The 26,605-nt window shown below is 32.6% G+C and overlaps 2 protein-coding genes and 1 long non-coding RNA gene across 3 annotated transcripts in view; 2 read left to right on the top strand and 1 right to left on the bottom strand.

Moving 5' to 3' along the window:
- Positions 1-5,031, top strand: LOC111416509 (modular serine protease-like). The gene is made up of 6 exons (XM_023048550.2): positions 1-162; positions 3,881-3,965; positions 4,081-4,188; positions 4,244-4,378; positions 4,464-4,727; positions 4,790-5,031. The coding sequence occupies exons 1-6, from the start codon at positions 96-98 to the stop codon at positions 4,899-4,901; spliced, it is 771 nt and encodes a 256-aa protein (XP_022904318.2). The 5' UTR covers positions 1-95; the 3' UTR covers positions 4,902-5,031.
- Positions 5,032-13,644: 8,613 nt separating this feature from the next.
- Positions 13,645-14,634, bottom strand: LOC139429287 (uncharacterized). The gene is made up of 3 exons (XR_011639967.1): positions 14,372-14,634; positions 13,846-14,323; positions 13,645-13,789 (listed from the first exon to the last, which is right to left on the bottom strand). It is a non-coding gene; the product is annotated as an uncharacterized lncRNA (long non-coding RNA).
- Positions 14,635-19,569: 4,935 nt separating this feature from the next.
- The window catches only part of LOC111416508 (modular serine protease-like), a 32,845-nt gene continuing 25,809 nt past the window's right edge, over positions 19,570-26,605 (top strand). Inside the window, exon 1 of the mRNA XM_023048549.2 lies at positions 19,570-19,985. Within this exon, the coding sequence (XP_022904317.2) occupies positions 19,919-19,985 (67 nt within the window). The 5' untranslated portion in view covers positions 19,570-19,918. The remainder of the gene's footprint in view (positions 19,986-26,605) is intronic.

Below are 26,605 nucleotides of genomic sequence, written 5' to 3'. Positions count from 1 at the left end.
ATATTTTTTAGTTGATATTTTAGTCTGCTGCTAGCTTTAGTGCGGTGTGTGTGATATTTTTTTGTTTTAAATCTCGTCGTGATACTATCGTCAATATGTATAATAAAATTGCATGTGTTGTTGGTGCGAAAAAATTGAAAAATTTGGTTATTTTCTTACTATGTAAGTTATTTTTAATTTACCAACGATTTACATATATACAAATTTAAATAATAATAATAAACTACTTTAAAAAATTAACCTTAAGATTACTGTGCGACTTTTTCATATGGGACAACTTCAATACATTTATATATTTTCTGTTAATGTAAATTTTGTTTCCATCTTCCACATTAAATTTATCCTTTCTGGAATCTGCTCCTATCTGGAAAGTTCTGCCTCGGTATACACGTGATGGAAGAGAATGAAATCCGTTCTCATGTACTTCTACTAATGGTTCGAGAATCGGGACAAAAACGTCATCCATTACGACGGATACAATAAAAGTCCAACCCACCCAAATCCATTTATCAGGAAACCGACGATTTTAAATATCTTGTACCCTACATGTGCTGTAGGAGCTTCTTGGCGTTGAAAAAGTTTTGTTGTACGTTGTTGCAAAGGAATGTCCTATAAAAGACCTGGAAAAGTTTTGTCGCAAAAATTTCTGTAGGTTTCATCATTTAGTATTCATGGCAGAAAATATGGATCGATGATCTAATTCTACCGACGTACTTTATGAGGATTGTCATAGCGAGTATCATGAAGTTTATAATGAATTTCGTGTAATGTCCATCTACAAAAATGTACTATCAATAGATGATCTCCGAGATATAGCATTTGAACACGCTGTAGGTCAAACAAAGTGGACTTGGATTAACCATAACATCCTGCAGAAGCTATTCTCTTTGTTGGTATGTAGGTTTTTTTTAATCTAGATGACGGCGGATCTGAAATCGATCCGAAAAACAAAAAGACAGAAAAAGTTGTGTTTAAGTTACGGTTGAAAAGTAAGTACTCAAAAAATGTCGCACTTGGAAAAACCAAACATCTCAAAATAGAGAGTAGACGAGGGGAGAGAAACTTGAACGCAGCGACAATATACCCGTGATCTCCTCCACTGCTGACTACAAGTTGTCTAAGAACTCCTGGAGACGCCCTTTTCTATGCTACCAAATCACAAAAGTGTCATCTGCTTAACGAATGTTTCCACGAAATCTTCCTTAACACTTCTTCTTCAAATATGTCCATGTAAAAATTGGCCATTTGCAAAGGCGATCCCATGGCTCCCCGTTTGCATTTCGCACAGAATTCTCCTTTCGTACTGATATATGTCGATGATAAACAGTCCTCTCTGGACTCGTACTTCGACTTACCTGCTCAGGAACATAGTTCGGTAAGCCTTCATGAATGAGTTTCTGATGAAGGCTGGGACTCTGGTAAATAGAGATTCCACATCAAAACTAACCAAGATATCTTGTGAATCTAAATTGATATTTTTGATTGATTCCACAAAATGTATGAAATCCCTAACATATGATTTTGTTTAACCTGTAAAAGGAGATGGCAAGGTGCTTCGTTAACTGGTACGTTGAAGAATTTATGGCACTATCAATCTTGATGGTGATAAGACGTGTACAACAAACTTCTCTATTGTTCTGCAGGAATTTCTGTAGATTTCACCAATTCTTTCATTTGCTTCTTATCTTCTCGGTTGGGATCTTCTTCATTTTCTTGTAGTTAGCTAGGTCCAAAAGGCTTGTCATCTTGTCGTTGTATTCGTTCCTGTCCACAACGTTCCCAACCCAACCGATTTATCGGTAGATCTTACGTACGACTTAATCTACCGATTTTCAAAACGTCGATTATTATTTACGCATCTGAGAGCAAAAATGAAAGAGAGCAATATTGTTAAGATGAAACAATATTGTTCTTCTTAACTTACAACTTTTGTTCGAAAAGTTTTTTTATGACACCCTCCGAGTTCCAAGTGAGCCAACCATTAATAACTTGAAACAGCAACAAATTCAAAATTATATTGTTAAGAATGGAATTTGCTACAACTTTTGTCATACTTTTTTTTTGACATGCTCCGATTTATGAGTATTATCATTAATAACTTGAAACAGCAACAAATTTTCATATTTTCGTATTCTTCTGGATATTGACGCATCTAAGAACAGAAGTGCAAGAGAGCAATATTGTTAAGAATGAAACGTGTTACAACTTCCGTTCTAAAAGATTTTTTTTGTAGTATGCTTAGATTCCCCAGTGTTAACAACAACAACTATTCATAAAATTTTCATATTTTTCTCGATATTAATGGATCTTTGGGCAAAAGTACAAGAGAACAATATTGTTAAGAATAAAATTTGTTATAACTTTTGTTAATCTATCGGAGATGAGATTCAATATCAATGCTCGTAATTGTGTGGCTCTACCTCTGTGCGGTCTAATTCAATTTAACCACTGCGTTGATGTATTTCAGAATACTTCCAGATTCCAGGAACCCGTTGGTTCCTGAAGATGTTGCTCATACTTGAGTTCTCCTACAATTACCGGAAAGGTAACTTTGATTCTGTTACTATTATTAATTAATTCGGAAGCGGTGTTGTGTGTTGACTGAGTCTTTGGCTTGATTATTTATTTTATGTTCCTATTCGTATGAACGTCTTCCAAAACTCTCCCTTATTGAAAATGGCACGCACGTGCGACCATTTTCATCACATCGCAATCATCAAGCATTATGATTATTTCGTCTTGCTTTGAAGTATTGTGGACAATGTTTTATAGTTCTTAATAAAAGGTATCTCTTTGTCCGTGGTACTTAAAAGCTATCTCTTTGTTTTTTCTGTTTGGAGATCATAAGTGTGTTATGGTCTGAGTTGTTGAGATATCTCAAAGCTTCGATATTGTCTGCAGAATTCTGACACTTATTTTGTTATTTCTTTCATGTACCATTAGGTCACAGTTCTCTGTATTTTTCAATTTAAAAATCCTTTATTCCTTACTCTGGCCGCATCGTCATCATGATCAGTTCTAATGTCCGAGGCAATATTATTAGTTCTAGGAGCGATTTAGGTTTTACATTTTGCATGACCATTTCAACTCAAAAACCATAATTACTTGGTGAAAGTAATGAGACACATATTAGTATTCTCAGGACAAAGTCGTAAATTAAAAAGAACAGAAAAAGAATTTAAAAGTCTAATCTCGGCTAATATTTGCAGACTTTAAAAATGAGAATAAAATTGAGTGTTTCTGGTAAGTTTCTGAAGTTTCATTATTCTACACAAGAACAAGAAACTGTAAAGGAGAGCACATAAAATGGCAGCTAAAGTATTTTGCAAAGTCTTCGAAAAACACCCATTCAACAACTACCCCTATCAAAAATATAACTATGTATTTCTCTGTGCATGGCTATACTTTCCTGCCTTCACACTTTGTGGGTTTTTTTCAAAAAGGTCAGATATAATATCGTACTAAATAATACATTACTGCGAAATAGGTGCATTTCATTCTTTTGCATGGCCACAATAGGAGATGTGTTGAACTGAATTCTTGTATTTTTTATGACCTTTTTATGGGAGCAACGTAACATAACATTTCAAATATGTTACAAAGCAGAAATATTCTTTATCTTTGTCAGAATTGAAGTTGTCATGGCAAGTTGCTTCGCAGATTGCTCTTATTGTTATATTTGTTATTTTCGTTTTGGTACTCATAAAACTTTTATTGCAAAAGGTATGATGATCTAAACCAAGGTTCATCTGTATGTCTCCTAGACTTCAATAATGTTTTGGTTTTCTCTGCGGAAATCCTCATTATGCATTTTTTTTGTTTCGTAAAATTTTATTTATTCTAAATTATTAATTTTTATTACATCGTTTTATTTTGATAGTTGTTTCGTTTTTGGAGGCCCATAATTTTCGGAGATTTCCAAGTTATAACTCAACTTTGGAAAGAGCAAAAAGGGAAGAGTGTGGGTATGTATCTTCAACTTTTATATACTCCGTTTAAAACGTTTAAAACAAATTCACAAATCTCAAATGAACACCTGCTCGCTATAAATTAATGTAATTTCCTTTTTTAATATTAAAGATTCTCCTGCGGTGATGGAACCTGTATTCTTGTGGAAAATATCTGCGATGGCATATCTGATTGCACGGACGGTTCAGATGAAACCGAAAATCGTTGTTCTTCGTTTTTGTTAGTTAATCAATTTAAAGAAAAATGTATATTTTTAACAAAGAATTTTTCTTAGGTGTCCTCCATATTTATTTAAATGCGGTTACGGAGCTTGTATAACAAGAGAAAAAATATGTGATGGGATTAAAGATTGTGCTGATAATTCTGATGAAAATGGAGACCTTTGTTCAACTAATATTTCACCTTTCAGGTAAAAACAACTTTTAAAATTACTATAATGGTTTATTTTTTATAGCTTTTTGTTTGTCTGATGCTTCAATTCTTTTTCTTTTCAGTTTTAAATATACATTCCATTGCCAAAATAATGATTACATAAACGCTTATCTTGCATGCGATGGTCGAAAAGACTGTAAAGATGGTTCGGATGAAACAAATAAACTATGCAAAGATATCCCTTGCCCATCTTTCTTACTAAAATGCAATTACGGTGCTTGCATAGATAAAAATGCACGTTGCAATGGTACCAAAGAATGTGCCGATGGTTCCGATGAATTTGAATGTGATGGAACTACTCCATCTACAGACCCTTCTGTACCAAGGCATGAATATGTTTCTAATCTTACACAGTTATTTTTATTTAATCTTTCTTTATTTTGAACAGCGATTGTATTCCAAAATATCCACGGAATGGTCAACATTCCTTTACCAATATCAGTGGAAAGTTTCTTGGGTTTTACTTAAACACCCTTTTATTTGTATTAAATAAACAATAAAAAGAAACAAATAGACAGTGAAAAGTTATTATACTGTTACAAAACTCAGGTATCACTTCTACAAAATAAACCTTAACTTAATAAAAGCATAAAGTTAATGTATGTTTAATTTAATAAAACTTAATTTCAATCTAAATCAGTTCAATGTTTGAATCCAATTCCTTAATTGAAACTCCTTAATATTCGAGACAATGTCGTAGTTCAATATACCTGCTCATTTGATAGTAATGATACATTTACACTCAGGAAGGTTCCCTGTAAAGTAAGAATTCAAGGAGACGGATAGTCAGAGATGCAGGACTCCGAACATATGGAACAATATTCAACAACGCATTCTCGAACGACATAGATATTATAAGAAGAACAGATAACGAGGTGAAGCAGACATTTACAAGGTTGAAAACGGAGATGGAGAAGATAAACCAGGAATGAACGTTAATAGTACCAGTACCTATGGGTAGGAAACATGGATCTTAGTACAGAACGACCAAGAGGCACTAAGGAGATTTGAAGGAAAAATGCTTAGAAGAGTATATGGTGATATTAATGACAACAGTGTTTGGCGTCGCAGTTACAACCTCAAGTTGTATCTTCTATGTTACGAACCAGAGATAGCTAAATTTATTAAAGCGATGATTAATTATCTCTATTACTTTTATTAAGGTCATCTGTTACAAAAATAACAATAAACAATAATTATAACAAAGACAAAGTAACACAGTGATGGCCACCCAGCATACTGTGATATACATGACGTATTAATGTTAATTCTTCTGTCATATTTCGGGCCAGTAGGTGTAGGTGTGAGATGATCCGTAACCAAGTAAGGTATGGTATATCCAAGTCATCATGGTTCACTTATGGTTAACTATTTGTCGTAGCACTTTCGACTGAAAACGTTGTATTTTTTTGTATATGGCTCTTGCTGGTAGTCCCCCAGACGTGCACACCATACGTCCATATAGGTTTTGGGATGGAGTGGTACAGAAGCAATTTAATTCCTACATTAAGGTATGACTGCCTTGTCATATACCAATATATTTTTCGATATATGTGTCCCAATAGAAGCCTCTTGGACCAAATGTGTTTTCCCCAGGTTAAATTATGGTTGTCGAAATGGATTCATAAGAATTTAGTTTCAGTTTGAATTAGGAGAGGAATATTTTTTAGTCTTACTTGTGGACACGTCTCTCGGTTTAATGTGACCTGAGTAACTTTTTGTAGTTTTCCATTGTTTAATCCATTCTGCAAGTTTAAATGAATGCTATTGAAGATGGAAAGAAGTACTTTAGGGATCCCCATGTGACACCAAGATAGTTTGCAGTATATGAAGTATAATGTCAGACCCAAAACGCTGCTCTGTGGGACTCCTGCTTGGATAGGTGCAGACATTATCGAAATCCTGCGAGATATCCAAGAATACCGCCGTACAGTAACTTTTTTCTTTCGAATGCATCTCTCGCTGTTTTGACGAGTCTATATACCTGTTCATTAGTTCTCTAGTTTGGACAATTTCTCATAATTCCTCAGCAATTATCCATTGTAAAGCAATGGATGGCATTAAAACTGTAGGTAATGAACTTGATTACCATATCAGGTATTTGCTTCAATATTTTCCCTGTGATGAAATGATAACCAGGGACTTTTCTAGGTTTCAAACTTGTAATCACACCGAGAACATCTATCTGCGGGTGTTTTGCTATATTTTTCACCACCAAGTCACAACTCCGTCTCTTACATTGAATTGTAGATAAAGCTTTCAGGTCAAGAGACCAAACAAAATAGTTTAATGAACAATATAATGTATTTAGAAAAAATGTTAAATGTTTTTCGAATATGCCAATTTTAATTATAGATCTATGTTATTTTAATGAACACTAAAGAATTAAGTACAGTTTTTTTCTTTAAGATTTTTAAAATTTACTTAATTGTACCAGTTGTTATTAACGTCTTCTTCTTGTTCATATGGCACTACAGCATAAACTGAGCCTTGACCTCTTTTATTTTCTGCCTCTACACTTATTTATCTTCTACTGTACTTCCCCACTCTCGAATACCTCGAAGATCGTTCTATATTAAATCCTCGCATAGTTTCCAGGATCCCACTCCATTATCAGATTCTTACTGGTTTTGTCCTCTGCATTCAGCTATCCAAGATCCTCTTTGTCAACCTATTTTTCGCCCACTGTAATCATCGCATTTTTATAAATTCTGAGTGGGTTTCCAGCAGAGCTGTTACAAGTACAAAGGAAAAGTACTCCCAGTAACCAGTACAAGTAGCGCTTTAAATTATTTTTACTCCAAGTAATAAGTAACAAGTATTTTTAAAAAGTACTTGAAGTAATAAGTAATTTTACTTGAAACTAAAATTTCAAATACCCAGTACAAAGTAATTACTCGTTTAAGAACTCCAATTATTTTAGTTATTTAGAGTAAATAAATGTACTCTAAACAGCTTAAAACTACTTCCAGTACATAAATTACTTGCAGTAAATAAATGTAGTGGTACTGTAAAACCAAAAAAGTATAATTAATATACCAACCAAACTTTATGCTTCGTTGCACTGTATTAGCACGGTACTATCGAAGCATTTGAAATTGTGTCAAGTAAGGTAAGTAAACCACATAATTGTTCTATGCATTACTAACTGAAACTTCCAAAAATTTTAATTTTCAAAGAGTAAAGTGTTCTTTATAGAGTTGTTCTAGTGAAAATATTAGCTGTTCCAGATTGCGTTTGCTATAATAAGTATATATTTGTAATATGGAATTGATAATAGAAAAGCTATGGTCACAGCAATCAACTAGACATTTCGGCGGCCAAACCTATTTTTAGTTATAACTTCGTAATGCTGTATCCCATAATTTTAATTTTCTAGAACAATAACTAGAACAACCCAGAACAACAAAGAAAATTAGATTTTTCCAAAAATGGGGGGCTAGTCAAAAAACCCGTTTTTTCGGTTTTCTCGCGGAGTTTTTATTTTTTCGATTCGCCGCTTTGGAACAATGTACAACAACACTAGAACAATCTAGAACAACAATAAAACATTTAAAAATCAAAAAATGGGGGGCTAACTTCCCGCACTCATGAGCTTCACTAATTTGAAATAACCGACTCGCGTCGTCGCTGCGCCGGCCAGTCGTCAATACCTTACAAGATTAAACATGTTTATCTGACCGCAACTATCAAAACGCATTGAAACGTCAAAAATACAAACTGCGAATTATTTTACATAATTTAAATTTTGAAATAGTAAAGAGATGGGATGGGAATTAGGAATGAATCGAATGGTGAATATTGAATGGTTAATGATAAAGTATAAACTATCACTGTTAAGTATATAACTAATATACGTATGATGATAAATGTTAGGTATAAAAAAACCTTAAAAAATTGTTATTTTACTTACTATTGAAAGTACGGGAAGTAGATATACTATTTGGAGTAAACAAATAGTTCCTCAAGTACTTCTTATGCCAAGCAAGTAACAGGTATCCAGTACATTTTAAGCTAAATACTGAAAGTACAAGTATTAAGTACCTACAATTTGAAAGTACTGTCAGTAAACTACTTACAGTAAAAAAGTACTCAATACTTTACTTGCAGTACATTTTCACTGCAAGTAGCTCTAGTCTGGTCTCCAGACATTATTGAATATTAACAGTGAGAGAATACAGCCTTGCCTAACTCTACGTAATATCTTTCCTTTCTTCGTTTGATCTCCACCAAGTTTCATACACGCATTCTGGTTCCAGTAGAAGTTTGAAATTATTCTTCAATCTTAGTCATCCAAGATGGCATCTCTAGGAATACACTAGTCTACAAAAAAAATTCATAAAATGTACATTTGACGCCACTGTATTTTTCTTATGTAGTTTGGTTTGATATTTGAATTGATTAACAGTTTTGTTTAATCAAAAATTACAATCCAAAATTCACTCGCAAAAAGAGAACCGTAAAAATTCCGTTTTATTTTTTACATACAGTTTGTACTTTTACAATAGGAAGACAGTATTTACGACCAAAGCCAACATCCAGCTTTTTCTATTTCTGTAATTTTCCCAAAAAACAACAGTGATTCATTCAGTTTATTTTGATTGTAACATTTAGGTACTAATAAAATAGTATGCACAATTCTCAGAAATAACTTTGCCCTGAAATAACTTCTGTTTCTTTGAGAATCCGTCTCTCTTATGAGGAACCAGATATAGTCTCCCATCGTTCTTTCATCCCAAATTCCCTGATAACGCCGCTCAATGTTCTTCATTTGTTGGTGGAACCTTTCGCCATGTTCGTCACTTACGTCACCAAGATTCTCCGGGAAGAAATTTAAGTGTGACTGTAAAAAATGAATTTAATAATAACGTGTATTTGTAAGCTGCCTGCATCCCCGTAGCTTTTGAAATGTACATCGAAATTAAATTTAGAATAAAAAACGTGTCATTCCTTCATTGTTTTTTTATTCTGAATCTAAATGTCTATTAACTCGGAACCTGCTGGCATGCCGGTACTTTACCGGATATCCAGAATAATAATACTAATGATCCATACCCATTTTTGCATAATTCTGAAGCAAATTTTCAATAATTGTCTGGTAATTCGGGCTTTTATTGTTTCCAACAAAATCAGAAACAATTAATTGAAACGAATTCCAGGCTGCAGCTTCAACGGATGATAAATAGCTTTGAAATTTGTCATCTTTTAAAAGTTTTTTTATTTGTGGACCGTTGAAAACACCTTTCTTGATTTTTGCGAATGAAAGATTTTCAAATAAGGTTCTTAAATAAGCAAACGCTTGGCCTTCTATATCCAGCGCTTTCACAAAATTCTTAAAGAGTCCAAGTTTAATATGTAATGGTGATAGAAGGATATTTTCTTTTTTAATAAGAGGCAAGTATTTAATGTTGCCCTCGCCCAGGGTGTGGCTTTTTTTTTCAGGCCATTGCTTCCTCTTATAATGGTGTTCTCTTGCGCGACTGTCCCAAAGACAAAGGAAACAACAATATTTCGTATAGCCGCTTTGTAAACCATACAACATGCCTGTGACTTTTAAATCGGCACAAACTGTCCATTCATGGTCTTCGTAATTAAGAGATTTTAATAGTTTAACCATTGTTTCGTACGATTCTTTGTTATTTACAGCATGCGCGATCGGAATTGATGGTTTCTCATTTTCATTATGCAAGAGAACTGCTTTCAAACTACTTTTATTGCTATAAATAAATAATAACACTCGTATCCAAAACGTGATATTGCTTCATACGAGATGCATGTTATTCTGCTTTCTCCTTTGAAAGCTCCTAGTCTCTCAGAAAATCATTCAGTTCTTCCTGTGTTAGAAGATGCTGTCCTTAACGTTCAGTTAAATCACTTTAGAAATCTGACGTATCAGTACCTGAGGACTGAGATATAATGGAAGTTTGGGACTGAGATAAATCAGAGCAGTTGGGGATGGAAAGTGTATCTGAATGCGGAACTGGAAATGTGACAGACATTTGCATGAACCCATCGCATATTTTTTCCAATTCCGGTTTGTTTACTTAGGCAAAAGTGGCAGTCGGTTGTATGATAAAGTGGTTCTTTCCAAATCATTGGTACGCCAAATTTGATGTACCGAATAACGTTAAAAAAAGTTATAAACTATAAAGTATTTTTAACATGAAATACATACCCTAGCGCGCCGGAAGCCCACCCACTAAGATTTATATGGCAATTAAGACAAAAAACTTGGTGTCCATTGTTCTTGAAGATTCTCAGCTGCTATTCCAAAGTATTGGAGATAATTTTCTTGTACCGAATTAGTAAATTTACGCATGTTTTTCTTGACAACATATTCACCACACAGATAACAGAAATTAAGGGGGTCGTTTTCACACTCAAAATTTCGTTGTCTTTTACTCATTTTATAATCAAGTATACAATTAAACTACAGTATGTCCTCGGATCGAGTTACAAAGATGAAAAAAAATTTTTATTACTGATTTTTCAAACTCATCTCAACATAAATAATGCGTCGGATATGTTCAAGCCACTAAATCGCACGAACTTTATATTCTAACTATAGAAGTTAACTAATTATTCCCATTTTTATGTAAAAATTAGACTTTTCCTAAATTAAAAATTTTTCAAGTTCAATTTACGATATGTAACCACAGAAACCATAAAAGTTACAACATATGTTAGTGAAAAATATACGGACAAATCAAATTAAAATATGGCTAATTGAATAATATATTTTATCTACGACTGCTTGGATGTCATCATTACCGCACTCATTTGAGGTGATTTGAGTTACGTAATGAAGTACATTGCCCCACAGGTTTCATTACGTAACGCATTTTTAGCCTAATCAGAACAGACTTAATTTATTGAAACGAGCAACAATACAAAAGAAAACGTGCTATCTACTTACAGAGAAACAATACTATTTATTATAAACATTAATTGTTATGTTTTTACATTTCGAAACACTTATTCCAGATGAGTAAACATGTTGTTGAAACTGACAATTCAAAATTGTCAACAATCATTTCAAAATATTTTTATAAATGTCAAATAGACTTTTTTAAAGAAATTGATTTTTTAATAATTTTTAGCAGTCGTAGATAAAATGCTGTATATCACACGGGGGCTAGAGCATAATTACAGTACTCGTGTGATTACACGACTCGGTCTACGACCACGTCGTGCAATTCTTCACACTCGTACAGTAATTATGTTTCTAGCCCACTTGTAATATAAATAACTATTATCTACAACTATTGAATTATCTATTCGTTATACACTTGATTTTTGACGGGTAATGACACGCATTACTCATGACTAACAAAGTGTTGAATAATGAAGCCATTATTCCACAGTTCTGACAGGGCCTACTAATCAAAAAATAAAATATTAATAGAAATGACTTTCTTATATTGAGGTATGTCTGAAATGTTTATCAAGTTTTTTTTTCTTTTTTTAATTTTTTTTCTTCAAAATTAAATAGTTGTAGATAAAGTATAGTATGTATTCAACTTGCGTATAATGGATGTTACCCACTCATTACCTTTCATCTTCGTGGGTAATAGCCGCCATTATACGCTTGTTGATTAATATACTATTAAATGTAAGTTTAGGTAATAACACACTATGTAAGTAATAAATATTATTTGTTTGTAAGTGCACAAATCCTCATTCAAACAAATCACCTCCTAATTCGGCACACATTTAACATCTTCTATAATCATCTTCTACATCATCTTATAATGGTTCACTGTAAACAATTTGTTTCAATCGTCCCCAAAAATAAAAATCCATAATTGTAAGATCGGGACTACGTGCTGGCCATCAAATAGGACCATTTCGTCCAATCCATTTTTGACGAAATTGTAAATTTAACCATTTGGCACAATGTGTGAATGGTAAACTGGGCAACTGTCTTGCTGAAAGTAGACTGACCGTATAAAATTTAAGATTAATTGGATTTACATCACTCCAATAACGACAATGCTGGGAAGAAACAATGTCATTTCTTGAAAAGCTATTAGAGAAGCAGCGTCTTCATCATTTAGTCTCTTTGTCTGCTTCTTTATGGATAACACAGAACCCATTTCCAAAAATTTTTTTATAAGTTTGCGAGCCCCAACATGAGATTTTCTTGTGTCCGAATATTTTTGCTGGAATTTTTGTATAACTACACGAAAACATGATTCACCAGTACTATAGCACTGTACTAAATAAATTCTCTCTTTCACGGTTAATATCGCATGAAAAGACTTAATCTCACTAACATAAGCTGTAACTTTTATGGTTTCTATGGTTACATATCATAAATTGAACTTGAAAAATTTTCAATTTAGAAAAAAGTCCAATTTTTACATAAAAATGTGAATAATTAGTTAACTTTTATAGTTATATTTATGTTCAGATAAGTTTGAAAAATTACTAATAAACATTCTTTTCCTCTTTGTAACTCAATCCGGGAACATACTGTATATTACAAGATATAATTTGTGAACAACTGTTTAACGCTGAATATGGAACTCGAATAAATAACTTTAGCAATCTTACTCTCCACGAAACCTTCCCTTACAGTACAGTGCGGGTTTTGATGATGCTCACTTTTTTCTTAACATTCCGGGAAAAAACCTTTTCATTTGTCCACAAGAAATGTATTTATTTTAATATTGTTCAAGTAGGTAAAAAAAGGAAGGGACAAACCTTTATGCGAAGATCCTTTGTTCTAAAACCGATAGTTTTCCAAGAATAATAAAATGCGCTGGTACCTCAAATATCCTTTTTCAGGTAAACTTAATTCACTGAGTAAAACGACAATATACGTTTGGAATACCGAAAAATATAGAAACAGGAAAAACTTGGGCATCTTTCTATTGTAAAAGTACAAACACTATATAAAAAATAAGACGGAATTTTTGCGGCTCTCCAAGGCGTTTGAGTGAATTTTGTAATGTGATTTTTGATTAAAAAAAAACCTGTTTTTCAATTCAAATATTCAATAAAAATTGCAGCATTCCGTTTAAAATAACGAAGTTGTAGGCTACTTCCGGTACACTAGAGGTCTAAAATTATCGAAATTTGCGATATATGATCAGTTTACTATCGATAATTATAGATAGTTGTCGATAGTCAAAGAAAAATAATAAATATATTAAAAACATATTGATTTAAAAAATAAAAGTAAAGTGGTTATTTTATTATTATACATTTTTATTTGAAAATACAATCTTATTAATTTTATCCGTTTTCAACCTAGAGCGCCGTTCGGATATTAATAGCCCCGTAGAACTAGAAATTCGTTCGCTGTCCACTAAAGAAGCAGGAACGCCAAAAAACTTGGCGTTCCTGGCGTTCACGGCAAAGGGTGTAACTCGTTCCGTATTATCTATAACACAACAAATAAATGAATAGGTTATTTAATGATTATTATTTCATCATTACCTTCCAAAATTCAAGGGAATCGGTATTATCTGGGGCATTATGCCGTTCTAAATACTGTCGTTTAGTGATCATTAAATCTGTTGTTACCGACTTAATTTTTTCGTCCAACCTTTGATGTAAAAATCCAAACAGGTATGGACTGGATTGGAAATGCTGATACTCACACTGTTGGATTGGATATCGTTTATAAGTTGAGATGTAGAGTTATTTCCATCCCTTAAAGAAAGATTGCACATTTCACTCTCAAGAAGTGCAGCCGCTGCTGAAGCTTCTTTTTTAAAACGTGGGTTTAAAATTGTTGCGAATCTGCATACCGATCGCAGTTCATAAAGAGCCAATCTTTTACCAACAGATTCAGATAGGTTTCTACAAAATGTTTTCCCATCTTCCATTGCTAATACTGGCAAAGATTGTTTTAAACAATTTTGTATACCAAATGTTATTGGAATTATTGATGACACAATTACATAGCTATTTCCTGTAACAATTAATAAATTATGTAAATTTTGTTTATTTGAAACAATACCTGAAATTTTTCTCGTCAAAACAACTTAACATTTTTTTTATGTCACCCAAAATTATCAGATCATCAATTGTTAGGGGCGGAGGAGCCTTCCGTGATGTTGGTAGTACCTTTGCACCTTTAAATACTAGCTGTTCCAACGTGTCCGAACCTCTTGAATAAGTTTCAAAGGTTCTTTTTTGAAGATATCCATTGCTAATGGGCTACTTTTAAAAAATGCTACTAGCTATGTCTTTCACTTTTTTTAAAATGTCCTGGACTAATTTCAAGTTAATTTAAATAAAACAAAATTTTCCTCTTTCTTGCGATTTATTTTATTATGCTTCTAAATCGGTTTCGATTTCGTTTACAATGAAAAAACAATAGATTTCTTGATTAAAAATAATTATATTGAACTAAAAAACAATCCTTTAGAAAAGATCATTAAAAATACTAGAAATATAATTAAAGAATGTAAAGATACTTTAATTCAATATACTCCTTTTCTTAATAATTCGGAAAAAAACTTTTACAGTTTCTATTTTATGGAAATTAAACCTGAAATACCTATCTGTCCAGAAATACCTTATAGACTCTATTCTCTGCCTAAGCTTCACAAAGAAAATATGCCAATAAGACCTATTACAGCATACGGTAATGCTCCTACAAAAAAGTTATCAAGATTCATGTCAAAAATTTTCAAACACATAAATTTCGAACCTAAGTATACAGTTAAAAATTCCAGGGATTTTATTGAAAAAACTAAAAATCTAAATATTGACGACACTTTATTTGTTTCCTTTGACGTTACAAACTTGTATTCGAATGTTCCTATTGAATTTACTACTTGAGGTTGTCTCGCAACTTTTTGAGAACCACTTTACAGATCAAAATACGTCGAACAATTTAAATAAAATTCTTAAACATGTAGTTACTCAGAATTATTGTTCTTTTGAAGATAAATATTATCACATACCTGATGGTTTACCGATGGGCATGCCCTTATCAGGATTAATCTCAGATATATATCTAGATTTTATTGAGAAAAATATGATTCTTAATTATAACAGTATATTTGAAGAAAACATTAAATTTTGGTGTAGATATGTAGATGACGTGTTTTGCATTTGGAAGGGAGACATTTCTCAGTTGAAACAATTTTTAAAATATCTAAACAACATACATGAAAAATTAAAATTTACCATGGAAATAGAAAAAGATAATTCACTGGATTTTTTGGACCTTACTTTAACTAAGACAATAGAAAACAAAATTAAATACAGTATTTTCAGGAAACCTACAAACTCTTTAACTACTATCCCCTACAATTCATACCACCCACACAATCAGAAATTTGCAAATTTTAGATTCTTAATCAACAGAATACTAGATTATCCACTTGACAAAGAAACTTTAAAAAACGAAAAAGATTTCATATATAAATTAGCTAACAATAATGGTTTTCCAAGAAGTTCTATAGACAGACTTTTTTATAGAATTATAAAACAAAAAGATCCGTTAAATACTAAAATAAAGAACTCAAATTTGACATATAAACCTATAATCTACAATCGATATACTTCAACTATGCAACACCTATTCTCCAGATATGATATCTCTCTGGCATATTCTAATAATAACACAATTTTAAAATTATTATCAAATTATAACAATAAAAAAGAAATAGATATAGGAAAAGAATGTGGCGTATATTCGATTGAATGTAATAATTGCAATAGTATTTACATAGGACAGACAGGCAGGAGATTAGAAACACGTATCAGAGAACATGAAATTAAAAATAATTCTAATGTTTATAAACATAAAATGGAAACGGGACATAAAATTAAATACAAAGAAACTAAATTAATACACAAATGTAATAAAGGTCAAAGATTGGATTTGCTTGAAATTTTGGAAATTTTAAAGTATAAACACAATCAAAATTATAATTTATTAAACGATCAAATACAAATTAATACTGCACCTATTTTCACTTTATTAAAAGATTTTAAATTTAAATATAAACAGTGTTATTCAGGATGAATACCAGTTTCCTTCTTGCTTGTTCCTTTTGACCTTCAGTCATTTTTCGTATCTTTTGTCAAATGTAAACGCGTGTTTTGTTTTATATTATTTTGGATTTTGTTTTAAGTGTATTTTAACTTTTGGTTTTGAATTTGATATTCTATTATATTTGTTCAATTATTAAAGTAAGAAATTTTCAAGTTTGGATAAAAAAGATGAAGTTAAATTTGGAGGATGTGTTAAATTTGATGATTAATATATTTTTTCAACTAAACTGACAGTAAGTAAATGTATAGAAACTTTGGATTTATTTCATATTGTTTTTAAAAAATTTTTTATATAAGATTCTACTGAAGATGAGGATTGTTTCCTCGAAATCGATTTAGAAGCATAATAAAGTAAATAGCAAGAAAGAGGAAAATTTTGTTTTATTTAAATTGACTTAAACAAAGCTTGCTAATGGATAATTTAATCAATAATTTCAAGTTCTCCTGTGCTACTAAATTATGGGTGTCTGCGTAACAAGGTAAATGTTTTATTTTTAGTAGTGCACACATTTTTAACATGTTGGCTGCAGTTATTTGTAACTATGTAGGTTACTTTATGGCTTATTTGCCATTCTCCAAATACATTTCTTAACCACTTAAGGCATGCGCCCGTGTCTGACATGGGCGGTCTTGTATTTAATTATACCTAAAAAAGTCGATGATTTTTGCTCAGAAAATCGAAAAATAAGGCATGCCTTAAGTGGTTAATGTCTTTGCAAGATTTTCCGATGTGTGGTCTAAACCGTTTGTTAATGGGTTTTGTTGACAAAACTCTTGTTTTCAACTTAAAATTTTCATCCATATAGTGGCATATAACGGTTAAACTTGATTCTGTTGCTATGGATGTCCATGAATCACTGGTAATTCCAATGAAATCAACTTTACTTAATTCTGTTTTTAACTTTGTGTATTCAGATAAGTATTCTTCTTCAAGAATATTATTTAGCATGTATGGAGTTGGCAGTTTATATCTAGGATCTAATCGGGTGACTAGCTTTTTAAAACCCACATCCCTAACAATAGTGAAGGGTTGAAAATCTGAAGTAATCATCTTCAGAACAGCTCGGTCTAAATGTTTCTTCCTTTGGGAAGATTCGTCATAATATACATACTCTTCGTTTAAAAAAGTGGCTGATAGAACTCACACTTGAACGAGCAGAAGAAGACGAAGAAGTAGTAGCACTATCTGTAGCTGTACTGGTACTGGCATCGCCAGAAGTCATAAACTGTGAATTTTCATTACTACCCAGCATTGGATGAAATCTTTTCAAATGGTCATTTAAATTACTTGTATTTCCACTAGTTTTGTCCTGTAGTTTTTGTAATGGAATATTTTCTTCGCTTATTTTTTGGTTTACTATCATTATCAGTACTACCTGTAGTACCATCATTGTTGTATATACGAGGACGACACTCATCAGAGTCACGGTCATCCTCAGATAACGACATCTGAGAAGTTTGTGTCTGTGAACTTGACTCTGAAAAATACCACGTTGTAAATACAGTGGGTAACATTAATATTCGGTTTTTCATTATATTGCCACGAAAAGTTTTAATACCAAGATAAGTTAATTATATCGAGGGAATTATTGTAAGGCAATCGCTGGGAATTAGATATATTGCGACATCAGCGTCGCAAGGGAACGACGACCTGCCCGATGGCGGGGAGCGCCCGGAAGAATACATGATTGCCTGATAAGAGTAGTTGTGAATTATAAGCGGGAGTGTAAGGTAGGAACAATAAAGATCATAAAAAGTTATCGGTGGTGCGGTCTTTGATTGTCAACCCGAATATCTTCCCACCCGGAATATAAAAAAGGCGGTAAGTACATTTGATTATTATATTTAAATTAGAAGGAGCTAGGGTTGGTACCTTCGTAATAAAGGCAAAAGCGAGTAGCTAGGAGGATGTATTATGTAATAGATACAGGGGCGCACACTATCGATAGTTATTAAAAATTATCGCTATTATTCAAGAAAAAGCTGTGCTCTCACATATAGAAGATCATAATTTTTGATAATTTCTCCACCGATTCTCATCCTGCGTACCTTGTTGTCTTGTAAAAAGAGCAAACGAGTTTTCTGCGACTCTCCACGGATATTGAATGAATTTTTGGTTCACATTTTGTCTAAAAAATCCCTTTTTCACATATTATGGGCCATTGTTTTAAAACTACTGAACCGATTGGAATAAGTTTTAATACCATTTATTTACATCAGTTAGATTCTAACTGATGTTGATGTGCATGGATAAATTATAACTTATAACCGATATGAAAGAGTTTTTATATCTTCAATCGTTTAATATGTAATCGATTTGGTTTCTGATGATATTTCCTGGTTTATCCACTGGCGATTTCCGTGTGTATACTCTCCTTGGTGGTAATTTATAGAATGTGTTCAAGACTATTAAATGTTGTTCTTTTGCTTTTTGTTAAAAATCATTGTTTTGTAATTAACGACTTTGATGAGATATTGTTTATCAAAATTGGATAGTAGAATATTGGGAAATGAGGAATCTTTGAAAGTGATATTTATTCATTGATTTTTACAAATTCATCAAACGCAAACAATCGCCATCTTTTAAAGAATAGCTTAATCAAACCGCGTATAAGTTGACAACTAGAATCACATTCTAGAGTTTTCTCAAAAAGAGGTAAACATTCGTTATAACCGAAACTATTTCAACAAAAATTGGTAGAAAATATAGCGATTTTATTTTTGCAAATACGCTAAATATAGCCAATTTTATATAATAGATAACGTCTTAGATAGTAAACAGTACTTAAATCAGCCAGAAAGAAGAAGTATTTAAAAGATATACAACTAAAGGCCTAGAAACTGACTACGATAATTATCAAAAGAGTACTAAAATCTTTTTGGTGTCAATGTCATTTAATTGATTTTAAGTTTTACCCAAAAAAAGTACTAATTAATATTTCAACCAAATAATCTTTTTAACATAAGCTTTTTCTACTTAAGATAATTAATTTTATCTCAAAAACATTTTTTTAACCAAATGACGTATAAGTATTAAGTTTAAAACAATAAAATTTCAAAACTCTGGGGATTTTATCAGTATCAGCGACCTTTTACTGACCCAACTCGAATTCCGAGAACGAAGTCGTCCGGTAATCTCCTCCGATTATACCGTTTTCGTTCGTTTCTACTGGTTGAAGACCTTGAGCAACCTTCGTCGTAGCGGCGGACTGGCATCGCTGATCGAGTTTTATTGTTGTTTATCTTTTAGTAGTTGCTTTGCTTCGTCGGTTTTTACACTAAAACACCAACCGATTGAAGAAGACGATAACCAGTTCTTGTTATGTTTTGTGTCAAGTCAGCAACTGGTTTTCGCTACGAAGCGAACGTGCCAAATACAAAAGTTTTCGCGAAATATTAAAATTTTTGTGATTACTTTGATTTTGTGAAGTGTTACTTATTTTAGTGTGGTGATATTTTTTTGTAGTTTTTCATTCGTGATATTATTGTTATTAATATGGATAATAAGTTTGAGAGCGTTTTTGGTGATAACAAGTTAAAAATTTTGGTTATTTTCTTATTATGTAAGTTATTTTTTATTTTATTAATGATTTATTAATGAATGGGAATACCCACTTTCCTTCTTTTTACGCTTATAGGAATTCCCAATTCCCAAGCTACGTCTGTAGTTTTATCTTTTTCTATATAAGAGATAACTTTTTTCTTTTAATTTAATCGTCTTAAAGGATTTTTAATGAAGGTTAAGAATATTGAAAAATTAAAGTTGGCATTTAAACCGAAAGTAGCTCACATCTCGTTTATTTTTAAAGATAAATGTATCGAGTATGATATAAATAATGTATTGATGTTAAAAGATTGGGTGTCCCAGAAAATCAGTTTTGCTAACATAGTATTATCTGGCAATAAATTCGATCAAATCGTCCTTATCCAAAGGGCTTTCTCGTACCATTTCATCGCTGTCAAACATTTGTTAGAGTTATAATTTAAGAACACATAGCTGATTTTTGTACTACAAAACTTCCACATTTGATGCTACAAAAACAACATCTATAACAGCGGTTTTTTTTTTACAAAAGGTTCACGACCCCCTTATATTAGGTTCATATTAGAATTATTAGATAAAAAAAAAATAGTAAAGTATAGAAATAAAATAAAGTAAAAAAGTACATAGGTAGTATATTTTACGGTTGTGAAGTTAGCCATAGATTCTAGCCATAGATTTTAAAATCGAAAAATGACCGATTTCTGCAACTCGAAACGCAAATTAAAGTTCATATTTGAGATTAGCACTCTTAGAATAACCCGTATACAAAAATTTACGGGGGGGTTTTTTCATTTAAGGGAGTAAAAAAATCCCAAAGTTGTGAACATCGCGTGCGCGTGTATACGTTTCGACCAAAATCGAAAAATCACCAATTTCTGCAACTCGAAACGCAAATTAAAATTAATATTTGAGTTTAGCGGTTTTAGAGTAACCCGTATACAAATATTTACGGGGGTGTGTTTTCATTTAAGGGAGTAAAAAAAATCCCAAAGTTGTGTACATCGCGTGCGCGCGTATACTGTTCGACCAAAATCGAAAAATCACCAATTTCTGCAACTCGAAACGCAAATTAAAATTAATATTTGAGTTTAGCGGTTTTAGAGTAACCCGTATACAAATATTTACGGGGGGGTGTTTTCATTTAAGGAAGTAAAAAAATCACAAGGTTCTGAACATCGCGTGCGCGCTTGGAAATTTAGAGTTTTTGATTATTAGGTTGAAAATATGTAAGAACGGATGTGAGAGTGTAGGGGCGCAATCGTTGACTAAAAATGTAGGAATCTCATCTGGGCCAATTGTAGCCTTTGTCTTGAATTTTTTGAAAGATTCAACCATTTCGTCGTAACTGACTTCGGAGATACCAAAGGTGACAGAATTAGTATCATAAACAGCGTGATCGTTACCAGTAGGTTACCAAATGATGCAGGACAGTACATAGCCTCAAAATGATCGACAAATAAGTTAACTACTGTTGGCAAATCGGACACACTTAAGAGAGCCTGGAGATCTTATATTGTTTCTGCTTATATTAACAAAACGCCAAACGTTTTTTGGTTCTTTTCTTATGTCCCTCAGAGATTTGACATAAACTTGTGCGATGATATCTGCAATGAGTTTTTCTATACAATTTATGGTGGTGTTTTTTTAATCTAAGCATTCTTATTAGGTTAATTGAATGCCATACAGGATATTTCGAGCTTGCATGCTTGCCCTCAGATTTAAGTACGTGAGCGTCCAGGTCGTTGTACAATGCTTCATAAAAAACATTACAGTATTGTTCAACCGATGATAACGTAAATAGATGAGTCCAGTCGATGTTAAGCAGTACCTCGTACATGTCAGGCAGATAAGATAACATCTCGAGCTATCAAATGTGTAGGCACCGTTACCGAAATAGTAAGTAGTAATGCCGATTGGTAATTATCTTCTCGTACCAATGTAAAGTCTCACTGTTTAATTTGAAACTCAAGTTTGAGGAAGCAAGTATCAAATCAAGAGTTCTATCAATGATATTCATTACATTATTTAATTGCAGAAAGTCATTATTACTTCAATATTAAAATCACCCATGACTATGGTATCCAAAGACATATCCAACATTGATTCAATGTAATCGAAGGTGTAACTATACATACATTCCTCCAGGTGTAACAGGTGGGAAATAGCAGACAACAATGTTAAAGGCCGATTTCGTCTTTTTAAAGTCAATCCGTACAGCTTTCAAGTCAATTGATTCAATAGGACAGGAGACAATCATGATATTCGAAGTAGCAACTCCGGAATTAACAGCCAGTAACATCTCTCCACCCTTATGGAAAGATCGATCACATCTAAAAACGTCATACCTGTCTGGAAAGATCTCGTAGTCTAGGACGCTCTTCTTGACTCAAGTTTCACTGAGAGCAATAATATCAAAGTCTGATGCATCGACCGAAGTAAAAAATTTGTTTTGATAGTATATGTTGTACTCTTTCCGTTGGGAAGTTACTAGTTTTTCTTAACAATTCTCGGACATCCATTAATGAACTGTATTCTTAAATCATTTTCACCGTATTCAAAATCCGCATCTAACAAGGGAAATGAACAATCAAAGAAAATTTTGCGTAAACTTGTGGATGGGGCTCATTGGAAATAATTTAATTGGTCCTTATTTTTTACCGGATGATTTAACTAGCGCAGCATACAATGAATTTTTACATAACAATTTAATAGGCCTGCTTGACCATGTACCTTTAGAAAACAGATGTAATGTGGCTTTCCAGATGAATGCCTTGCACACTATTCCCAAAATGTTGAAAATTCATTAAATGAAATGTTTCCTAATGGTTGGATTGGGAGAGGAGATCTAATTCCATAGCCTGCAAGGAGTCTTGATTTGACGCCCCTTGATTTTTATGTGTGGGGCCACATGAAAGAACATACACCTAACATACACCCTATGTTTACACAAGTCAACTCTAAGGATGAATTAATAGAAAAAATCAAAAACGAAGCATATGTTTTAAAAACGTTAATTACAATTACCCCCCATAAATTTTTGTATAGGGGTTGTTCTAAGATCGCTAAACTCAAATATGAATTTTAATTTGGGTTTCGAGTTGCAGAAATTAGTCATTTTTCGATTTTGGTCGAACAGTATACGCGCGCACGCAATGTTCACAACTTTGGGATTTTTTTACTCCCTTAAATGAAAACACCCCCCCGTAAATTTTTGTATACGGGTTATTCTAAGACCGCTAAACTCAAATATGAATTTTAATTTGCGTTTCGAGTTGCAGAAATTAGTCATTTTTCGATTTTGGTCGAACAGTATACGCGCGCACGCAATGTTCACAACTTTGGGATTTTTTTACTCCCTTAAATGAAAACACCCCCCCGTAAATTTTTGTATACGGGTTATTCTAAAACCGTTAAACTCAAATATGAATTTTAATTTGCGTTTCGAGTTGCAGAAATTAGTCATTTTTCGATTTTGGTCGAACAGTATACGCGCGCACGCAATGTTCACAACTTTGGGATTTTTTTACTCCCTTAAATGAAAACACCCCCCGTAAATTTTTGTATATGGGTTATTCTAAGAGTAAAATCAAATATGAATTTTAATTTGCGTTTCGAGTTGCAAAAATCGGTCATTTTTCGATTTTTAAATCTATGGCTAGAATCTATGGCTAACTTCACAACCGTGTATATTTTCTATCTATTATTTAACAAAACAGAATTTTAGAGATACAGGTAGATATTAACTAAAACCTAAGGTAAATCAGTGCGATGATTGCGCCTGCATTTGTCCAACAAGTTTTAAAATCCTTGGTTTTGTTGTTGTTAAGGCCAATCTCATATCATCCTCAATTTCAAGTTTATTTCTGGATTTTGATTTTATTTGTAACAGGGACAAAAATCCACTTTCACACAGGTATGTGGACCCAAATGAAATTAATATTATAAGCATTTTATTGTTTTTTAATATTTACAATTTTCCCTTCTACTATACATTCTACTATACAGGGTGATTCATAAGTAATGGGCCAAATTGTAAATGTACGTTCAGGAGGCCAAAATAATAATATTTTCATTAACAATAATGGGTCTTAGTCTGCTCCTTACTGAGATACAGGATGTTAAAGCGAAAAAAATAAAATAGATTTTTGTTAATAGATCAGCTACTTTTCTACATAATGACTCATAGTTGACTTATAGTTTTTGTAAGGGTAAACAATAATGTGTTAGAGGATTTGAGTTAACTCGTAGATGTCGCCACATGCGCCATATGAATTATGAAACGTCAATGAGCTTTTACGTTTAATGAATAGTTTAAAACATTTTATTGTTAAGTAAACTGATTCATTCTTGTCCTAACATAAATCAAAATGCCGAGACATAATCACTTTTCAAACGAAGAAATGAGAGACATGTTATGCGTTTATGCACAAGAACGTTTTTCTGGGCAAGCAGCATCCAGAAAATATCGTGAAATGTACCCTTACAGAAGGCAGCCAAACCGGAAGATATTTCAAAATATTTATAATCGATTGGGTGAAACAGGTTCATTTCGTCCAAAATATCATACAGGACGTCCTAAGATTATCACTCCGCAGCAAGAAGATGAAATTTTGGTAAGAATTGCGCAAAATTCTGAAATAAGCACTCGTCGATTGTCTGCAGCAACTGGAATAAGCCAACCATCCGTGACTAGAATTTTACACAAGGAAAATTTATATCCCTATCATTATATACCTGTGCAAAATTTACTTCCAATAGATTATCGAATCAGAGTTCAATTTTGTCAGTGGCTAAAAGGAAAATTGAATAATAATCCAACATTCCTAAATAACATTCTTTTCACGGATGAAGCAACCTTTACCAGACGCGGAGTTTTTAATTGGCGAAATAGTCATGCCTGGGAAACCGAAAACCCTCGTTTAAAAAAAGATAGACATTTCCAGCACGAGTTTAAAATAAATGTGTGGTGCGGTGTAATAGGCAATACATTACTGGGCCCAGTTGAATTACCTCCTAATTTAAATGGAGAGTCATATTTAATTTTTTTAAATAATGACTTAGTCGACTTCTTGGGAGATCTTCCATTACAACTAAGAAGAAATATGTGGTTCATGCAAGACGGTGCTCCTCCACATTTTTCACGTGCTGTGCGCGAACATCTGAATGAAACATTCCCTCACCGTTGGATTGGACGTGGTAGTGAATTTCAGTGGCCACCTCGCAGTCCCGATTTTAATCCACTTGATTTTTATGTGTGGGGTTACATGAAATCAATGGTCTATGCTGAACCTACTATAAATACACGAGACGAGTTATGGAATAGAATTCAAGATGCAGCCAATTCAATACGAAATAATCCTGCTACATTTTTTAAAGTCAGACAATCCTTAACCAAACGGTTAAATGCGTGTATAAATGCTGGTGGTGGTCATGTTGAAAACCTTTTGCAGTAGCTCATAATTAAGCTTAAATTTAATTTAAATTCGCACAACATTAACATGTAGGTTTTGATAACAGTTGTCGTAAGTGGTCTTAGTTCAAGTCTGTTCTAATGTTGTATTTCGTTTTATTAACTGGCGTACAATAAATTGTTTTATTACGTAATTTTTTTATGGTTTCAGTTTAATATTGTTATCAATTATCAATTACGGTTAGGTAAATGTCAACATTCCATGCCATGCTTGTGTCTTAACAGATTAATGCTACGTCGACCACCGTGAAATGTAGTGTAGTGAATTAGTAAAATTCAAATATCTCGAAAATCGTTAATATTTTCAAGATCAAAGAAGTATAGCTTTTTTCTACAGAAATGATGGGGCTATCCAAATTAAACAAGTATGTTGTAAAATAATGAGCGATAAAAAATTTGTAGCTGATTTCATCTAATTCATATGGCGCATGTGGCGACATCTACGAGTTAACTCGAATCCTCTCACACATTATTGTTTACCCTTACAAAAACTATAAGTCAACTATGAGTCATTATGTAGAAAAGTAGCTGATCTATTAACAAAAATCTATTTTATTTTTTTCGCTTTAACATCCTGTATCTCAGTAAGGAGCAGACTAAGACCCATTAGTGTTAATGAAAATATTATTATTTTGGCCTCCTGAACGTACATTTACAATTTGGCCCATTACTTATGAATCACCCTGTATATACAGGATGATTCAAAAAACCGCTGACATACTTCTAGAGTAGATGATACATCAAAAATTAAGATGAATACTCTTAATTTACTATTTGAGGTCGCAAATGCCTTCTTAACGAGATATAGCTGGTCAAAGTTTCTTTAAAATTATACATTATATGCAATAAAAAGTCCTTTTTTAAAAATATTGACTACTCCATTGCTAATTTTGTCAAACGAGCAGTATTTTCGTTTAAAGTGATCAATTATCTATCAATTGGCCTCTTATAAAATTTTGATCAACGCAATCCCCATGTAATTAACCCAACCCATGTATATTAATTGATTAACTGTGTATATTAAGACTTTTCATCTTAATTTTTGATGTACATATTACCTGCCCTAGAAATTTGTCAGCGGTTTTTTGAATCATCCTGTATATACACCTCCAGATGTTCCTTTTGCCATCGCCCTCACGTGCGCCCCGATCTTATTACATTCCGGGAAA

This window comes from Onthophagus taurus, chromosome 3, assembly GCF_036711975.1.
Source record: "Onthophagus taurus isolate NC chromosome 3, IU_Otau_3.0, whole genome shotgun sequence".
NCBI classification, from domain to species: domain Eukaryota; kingdom Metazoa; phylum Arthropoda; class Insecta; order Coleoptera; family Scarabaeidae; genus Onthophagus; species Onthophagus taurus.
The sequence above is the reverse complement of the archived record's forward strand: the minus strand, read 5'-3'. Positions and strand labels throughout refer to the sequence as shown.

What these genes read in the sequence shown, in the direction of transcription:
- LOC111416509 (XM_023048550.2), top strand. Translation starts at nt 96, where the DNA reads ATGTATAATAAAATTGCATGTGTTGTTGGTGCGAAAAAATTGAAAAAT. An exon ending in TTTGGTTATTTTCTTACTAT is followed by an intron (nt 163 to 3,880) that starts GTAAGTTATTTT and finishes TTATTTTGATAG; the next exon opens with TTGTTTCGTTTTTGGAGGCC. An exon ending in ACTAATATTTCACCTTTCAG is followed by an intron (nt 4,379 to 4,463) that starts GTAAAAACAACT and finishes TTTTCTTTTCAG; the next exon opens with TTTTAAATATACATTCCATT.